The 6506-nt window shown below is 36.9% G+C and overlaps 1 protein-coding gene, 1 long non-coding RNA gene and 4 other non-coding genes across 8 annotated transcripts; 5 read left to right on the top strand and 1 right to left on the bottom strand.

Moving 5' to 3' along the window:
* The first annotated feature begins 166 nt into the window (after positions 1 to 166).
* LOC129424121 (uncharacterized) lies at positions 167 to 3066 on the top strand. Of its 3 annotated transcripts, none has more exons than XR_012371020.1 (6): positions 167 to 411; positions 498 to 571; positions 2014 to 2060; positions 2485 to 2514; positions 2722 to 2748; positions 2945 to 3066. It is a non-coding gene; the product is annotated as an uncharacterized lncRNA (long non-coding RNA). The 3 variants fall into 3 exon arrangements; XR_012371021.1 differs by lacking the exon at positions 2485 to 2514 and adding an exon at positions 2258 to 2287 and having other exon boundaries at positions 171 to 411; positions 2722 to 2743; XR_012371019.1 differs by lacking the exon at positions 2485 to 2514 and adding an exon at positions 2258 to 2287 and having other exon boundaries at positions 174 to 411.
* On the top strand, positions 2111 to 2183 carry LOC129424589 (small nucleolar RNA SNORD65). The gene has a single exon (XR_008638123.1). It is a non-coding gene; the product is annotated as a small nucleolar RNA SNORD65 (small nucleolar RNA).
* Positions 2336 to 2410, top strand: LOC129424585 (small nucleolar RNA SNORD65). The gene has a single exon (XR_008638120.1). It is a non-coding gene; the product is annotated as a small nucleolar RNA SNORD65 (small nucleolar RNA).
* On the top strand, positions 2563 to 2637 carry LOC129424582 (small nucleolar RNA SNORD65). The gene has a single exon (XR_008638119.1). It is a non-coding gene; the product is annotated as a small nucleolar RNA SNORD65 (small nucleolar RNA).
* LOC129424587 (small nucleolar RNA SNORD65) lies at positions 2800 to 2871 on the top strand. The gene has a single exon (XR_008638121.2). It is a non-coding gene; the product is annotated as a small nucleolar RNA SNORD65 (small nucleolar RNA).
* nsrp1 (nuclear speckle splicing regulatory protein 1) lies at positions 3066 to 6092 on the bottom strand. Its single transcript, XM_055180707.2, has 7 exons — positions 6021 to 6092; positions 5520 to 5607; positions 5380 to 5436; positions 5180 to 5308; positions 4846 to 5053; positions 4669 to 4771; positions 3066 to 3983 (listed from the first exon to the last, which is right to left on the bottom strand). Exons 1-7 carry the CDS (start codon positions 6038 to 6040, stop codon positions 3239 to 3241), a joined length of 1350 nt encoding a protein of 449 aa, XP_055036682.2. The 5' UTR covers positions 6041 to 6092; the 3' UTR covers positions 3066 to 3238.
* Between the last annotated feature and the right edge of the window lie 414 nt (positions 6093 to 6506).

Raw genomic sequence — 6506 nt, 5'->3', positions numbered from 1 at the left:
AACTTTAGATCTGCAAATTATTTTTTACAGAATCACACAGTGGGGTTTCTATATCTACAATAGAGTATTTGAGTTCACACTTGATTTTTGTTGTAATCGATAAATTGCACTTCTATCTCAAGCCAATAGGAGGCAGAAATGAGCTATTCTGACAGAGTGTGTGTAAACAGAAGAAGATGAAGATACGTCATTAAGCGATCGTTTAAATACCACGAGGCGCAGTTGAGAGGTTCTTTTTGTTCTGGGTAGTAGTGCTGAGATGTTCACAAAAATAGTCAAAAAAAAAAAAAAATCTTAGTGATAATGAAAGATGCCGCTACGAGGCTACTGTTACCTATTGTCTGTATATAAGAGGATTTTTTTGTAACGTAAAGTAAAATGTTACCACGTGCTCAAATAAACTACTCGAAGGTAAGTCAACAGCTACTGAGAAGTCATCAGTGGTCATTGTGACCTTGTGTTAGTTTTAAATAGTGATAATGGGTCTTTTTGTACAGGGAATTTTGATCCCAGTTCCTCCAAGCGAGTCTGCCAACGTCCGGCCCTGAAATGCGTGTGGTGTGATTGCATGGTAAGTTAAATCTTTTAAAGGGAAACACTACCGTTTTTCAGAATTTTACTGTGTTCGTACCTAAACTTGGACGAATTAATACATGCCTATCTTTTTTCAATGCGTACGCTTGGTCTTTGTTCAGCCCGTCGTGAATGTGTTAGCATTTAGCCTAGCCCCATTCATTCCTTAGGATCCAAACATAGATTAATTTTGAAGACGCCAAAAACGTCCATGTTTTTCTTATTTTAAAACCATTACATGAGTAAGTATCGCGGCACAAAATAAAATGTGCCAATTTTTTGCAGATAAAAAACGAGAACTACATTGTAGGGCGTAAGAGCACTTGGTTTGCAGCACGTTGACATCCGGGACAGTAATATTGAGGGAAGTTTGCGCAAGAGGGGGAGTAGTCAGGAGTGATGTTGCTGCATGCCAAGGTTGAAGTGCTGCAAACTAGGTGCTCTTCCGCCATCCAGTGTGTTTCTCATTTTTATCTGCTTAAAATAAATTGCCGTTTTGTTTCGTGCCATCATACTTACTCGTGTAACTACTAATGTAACAGCCTTTAAAAGGGGAAACCATGGAAGTAGTGATGGGAGAAACGAAGCTTCGAATCAATTGAACCAATTGCTTCGAAAATTGATTCAGTTTTTCGAAGCAGTTCGAAACCCACACACGCTTGCGACCCCTGCTGGTCAAAATAGTGTAAAAGCAGATGTGTCCAAACATTTTACACTTTTTTTTTTTTTTTTACAAAATAATAGCATTTTTTAAATATTTAACTTAAGACATAGTTAATGGTGTATTATGTGTTTTTAGTTTTATTTAGGGCAAACAAATGAATAAAACTAACTACCCTTTTAATTATGCACATTTTTGTCATTAAATCTGTCTATAAACAAAAAGTAGACAACATGGCAGTGTTATTAGTCAGAAGGATAAATGTTTTATGAACTTTAATAATAAAACTGACAGGAGTTCACCTAAATATATTAGACACTGGTCATGTGATCAACTCACCCTAGTGGTGAACCATCGGATTTTCGAAAAAGTTATGACGTAATGAAGCCTCGTTTGCTAAAATCACGTGACTTGGGCCAGTTTGAAACAAGCTCCGAACCACTGATTCGAAACAAAAGATTTGTAAATGTTTTGAAGCCTCATGAAGCAGTGCTTCGAAAATGACCATCACTACATGGAAGTGTTTGGTGGCTTATAAATTCATCTCTGTTTGGATCGTAAGAAATAGGCTAGGCTAAATGCTAACACATTCACGACGCACTGTACAAAGACTAAGTGTACACATTGAAAAAAGATAGGCATGTATTAATTTGTCTAAGTTGAGGAAAGAATACTGTAAAATATTAATTGGAGTTTTCCCTTAACCTCCTGTTAATCTTCAAAGCACATCTTAAAAAATACTTTAAATTACTTCAACTTTGAATTTTTGTGCTCCACAGAGTCTATATGGATGTGTATTATCAAAAGGACGATTTAATACTTCCTGGTAAGACTGATAGCCTTTTTTTACAATAATATACACTGGTCAGTAATGTGCTATGATGAAGCCTAAACTGAAAAGCTGGAATTACCGGCAGATTGTTCAGTGGTGATGATCGGTTTTCTGAGCGCACACCTTTTTATACAGCAACATGTACTATACATGATCTGTTATTTACACGCCAATTTGTCTGTCTTTCATAGGTCTTTCCTTGAGGGAATCCAAAATTGATGGTGAGTGCAAACAATAGTTATTTATATAGGCCTATTTTGGACAGTCCACAATGATGAAGCCTAAACTGAATATAGCTGGAATTACCGGCAGATTGTTCAGTGGTGATGATCGGTTTTCTGAGCGCACACCTTTTTATACAGCAACATGTACTATACATGATCTGTTATTTACACACCAATTTGTCTGTCTTTCATAGGTCTTTCCTTGAGGGAATCCAAAATTGATGGTGAGTGCAAACAATAGTTATTTATATAGGCCTATTTTGGACAGTCCACAATGATGAAGCCTAAACTGAATATAGCTGGAATTACCGGCAGATTGATCAGTGGTGATTATCGGTTTTCTGAGCACACTACATTTTATTACACCGTCATACTCTCTGTATGGATATGTGCCGCTGTTCACAAATGTTGATTTTTTCTTTTTCCCCTAGGTTTTTGAGTGACACATTTACGGTAAGGTGAGTATTCCCAAAAAGATTTTATTTTGATATGTGCCTAGTAGATCATTACTATGATGAAACCTAAACTGATAGCTGGAATTACCGGCAGATTGATCAGTGGTGATTTACGGTTTTCTGACTTCTACCAAAACATCTTTTTCCTTGTAAGTGTAGCTTACAAATAATTAACCAAAATGTTCTTTGTTCCCACCAGATTTCAAATGAGGTGCCATGGGACCAAACCATAATTTCCTTGTGAATTTTAAATGTTAAATTCTTGTGCCATACTTACATTTGTAACTTGTAACAACCCAATAAAAGTTGTTTAAAAACCATTGTCTTAGCATGTATCTGTTTTTATTAACACAAGAATATTGTACATAAGTGAAATTTAACAGCAACAAAACACCTGATAAGCTTCATTATCAATGAATAATTCAAATATTTAGGTCATTTAAATGTCAAATTTAAACTCCTGTTTTGTAAAGGGACACAACCAAATCATTTGCTAATCCTCCTCTTTTTCAACATAAGGTCTTGCAGAAGCACGAGCAAGCTGTCGTGCCATATATCTGTCTCTGGCTGAATTTACAGTCTCTTCACTGCTGCGTTTAGCAAATTTACTAACTTCCTGCTGTGCTTCACTTTTCACTTCAGTGTCCACGGCCTTGTCCTTTTCCTTATCGCTGTCAGCCTTATTCTCTGCCACTTTCTCCACATCAATGCTTTTCCTTTCTCTGTCCTTGTCTAGTTCTTGTTCTCCTTTCTTGTCCCGCACTCTCTCTTTCGGGCTGCTGTCTCTTCTGTCCCTTTTACTGTGCCTGTCATCTGCATCTTTGTCCCTTTTACGGTGTCTGTCATCTGCATCTCTGTCCCTTTCCCTCCTGTCTCGGCCTCTGTCTTCTCGGTCTCGTCTACGGTCCCTGTCTTCCTTCCGGTAACTGTGCCTGTCCTCCCTCTCTCTATCCCTCGTCCTCTCTTTTTCTTTCCCCCTACCCTCGTCTCTTTCTTTGTGACTTCTTTCTCTGTCCTCCTTCCTCTCCCTTTCTTGCTCATCCTCACTGTCTGGAGATTTCCGCCTGTAATGCCGCTTTGAGTGGTTGTTGTTTGTGGTGGTCTTTGTGAACTCTGTTTTGTTGTCAGTCTGATCTTCATCACTGTGGGATTCTGTCCTGCTGTCTTGTCGTTTTGGTGGAGATTCAGGGGTTGGTGACCTTTCTGCCACTGCTGCAGAGCTTGTAGCTTTCTCCTCTCTAAAACAAGCACGGGTTGATTCATTAATCTTCAGTTTAGGACTTAAAAAAGCTTTATCAAAAAAGATTGGACATTTTAGTGTTCAACACTACAAAAATAATGATTTTCTAATGCCCACCCTCAGGCCATCCTAGGTGTATATGACTTTCTTTTAGCCATATAGAGTGAGAGTTGTATCTAAACTATATAAATGCATTTATAGGGGTGGTTTCCCAGACAGGGATTCCCTTAAGCCAGGACTAGGCCTTTGTTTAATTAGGAAATATAACTAAAAACATTACTTCTGTGCAAAGCGCACTGATGTGTTTTTTTAAGATGTCAGTGCAAGATGTTATCAGTTTGGACAGCTCTTAGATTTATTTTAGTCTAGGACTAGTCTAATACCTGTATATAAAATAATGCTCATGAGAAAGCCGATGACAAGCTAACCACTGACCCATAACCTTTGCTTCACTTATGGATTCCTTTTTGGTGGATTGATGCACTTTTTGGATTTTTTAACAATATAGCACCCAATGCCGCTATAAAGCTAAAATGGGCCAGAATATTATTTAATATAACTCAGACGATGTTGCGCTGAAAGAAGAGAGTCATATATACCTAGAATGGTTTAAGGGTAAGTAAAATATGAGCAAATTTTAAATTTGTGATGAACTATTCCTTTAAATCAAGTGTATGTCTTACTTTGGTGCACTACGATCAGGCACAACCTCTTCGCCAACTGTCTGGTTGAGAAGATGTCTATAAAATCCACTGAGATCCTTCTGCTTTTTCACATCCAAGGCAGCTGAAAATGAAAAACAAAACTATAAAGCATGTCCAGTTTCCAATATCCATACGCACATTATTTCAAGACCCCACCTTCCAGCTCAGCTTCTCTTTTCTCTCTCTCCAGCTCCTCCTGTCTTTCTTTAAGCTTCTGTCGATAAGCTGAGGTGACAAAAGCCTCTTTATCAGCGAACTGCTCGCCCTCTGCTTCTCTCTCTTTTTGGATCTTCCTCTCATCACGTCGTTCCTGTTCCTTTTTTCTCTCCTCCACGGCACGAATCAGCTGGTTAATATACTTTGGCTGAAAAAATATTGCAAAGCATAATGCAATTTAATGAATCTCCATACAGATTGATCTTGGCTTAAGAGTTTCTGAAGCATGTATGTGTATTGTATGGAAAAATTGAAGTAATGTTTAGAAGTTTACCTTTCTGTCGGTGCCACTCAGCATTTTTTTATTACTCTCCACTCTCTCTTTCTGAATATCATCATACACACTGTCATACTCATAAACAGTGCTGTCCTCTTCAAGTGCCTTTTGCATCTCAAGACGAGTCTGACATGGAAAACATTATTATAAATTACATTGTAATAAACCTCGGTCTACTCAGTGTCTACCATCCTCACCTGCTTCATCGTCTTCTTTTTGACTGCCTCCTTCAGCAAACTCTCTCCAACAGAGGTCTGCAGTAAAATAAATTGTTACCATACGCAGATTTGATTTAATGTTGAGGAAAGCTGATATGCAAATTCATAAGAGCGGTCACCTCATCATCGGAATCATCGCCAAACACAGAGTGTCGGGGCAGAGGGGCAGATTTTGAAGCCTTCTTCTGGGGCAAAATGAGCCCATACCTAAAATGTACATTAAATGGTTATTAATTTCTTACCTGTTTTAATATGGTTCTTTATTTTTATTGTATTACTGCCAAACACCCCAAATTTAAATAAAAGCTGGTCACCCTTAAGCTAAAATATTAATACGCTTTTTCAAAATTAAGGACTTAAGTAGAAAAGAAATATTCATATACTTTTTCGTGTAGCTAGCTAACGTTACGGTTTGAATGTTTGTTTTGATAGCAGCATTAGCTAGGCTCATGTGTTCGGACAATTTTTCCTAGCTTGTTTTCACAAAAACACTCTTTAACAATATGCAAACACAAACTTCATAGCATATTTGTCGTTTAAAACGCTACACTTGTAATTTTTGTTAAACCTGGACTTGTTTAAAGTGTATAAAATAACTATGTTAGCAACCAATCACTTACTGTTTACCGGAGGACGCCATCTTGCGCTGAACAGTGTATGACGTCAAGCAGATTCGATAATTTAACAACAAATCGACCTAAGGCAAAACAAAATTGAGATAAATATAAATATACAAGATAGATAGATAGATTTTACATTAAAACAATACTATAAAAATGATAATGTATGCATATGTACAAATGATTAAAACGCTCACGTCAACGTTATTGTGAATGTGCCGTGTGTGAATCGATCGATATGCATTCTCTAGGAAAATAGTAACTTAAATTTACATATTTCTTTAAACGTGTACAAAGAACATTTGTGTAAAAAAGTAATTATGACTCTGCATATTTTTTATTTAAATACAAACTAAAAGATAGTTTTCTACTGCAACACCATACTTTTACTGGTTTTACCATCTGTATGTTTCAGCATTTCAGTTATTTGTTAAATGACATTTTATTTAATTATGTTTAATCTTAATCTTTAATTTATGATAAACA

Source organism: Misgurnus anguillicaudatus, chromosome 9, assembly GCF_027580225.2.
Source record: "Misgurnus anguillicaudatus chromosome 9, ASM2758022v2, whole genome shotgun sequence".
NCBI lineage: Eukaryota > Metazoa > Chordata > Actinopteri > Cypriniformes > Cobitidae > Misgurnus > Misgurnus anguillicaudatus.
The sequence above is the reverse complement of the archived record's forward strand: the minus strand, read 5'-3'. Positions and strand labels throughout refer to the sequence as shown.

Bases quoted from the DNA above. Each gene is read 5' to 3' on its own strand.
- nsrp1 (XM_055180707.2), bottom strand. From the start codon at position 6,040: ATGGCGTCCTCCGGTAAACA. The intron at 4,772-4,845 runs GTGGGGTCTTGA...TTTCATTTTCAG, and splicing joins AAGAGAAGCTGAGCTGGAAG to CTGCCTTGGATGTGAAAAAG. The intron at 3,984-4,668 runs GTAAGACATACA...TGCTTGTTTTAG, and splicing joins CCTGATCGTAGTGCACCAAA to AGAGGAGAAAGCTACAAGCT.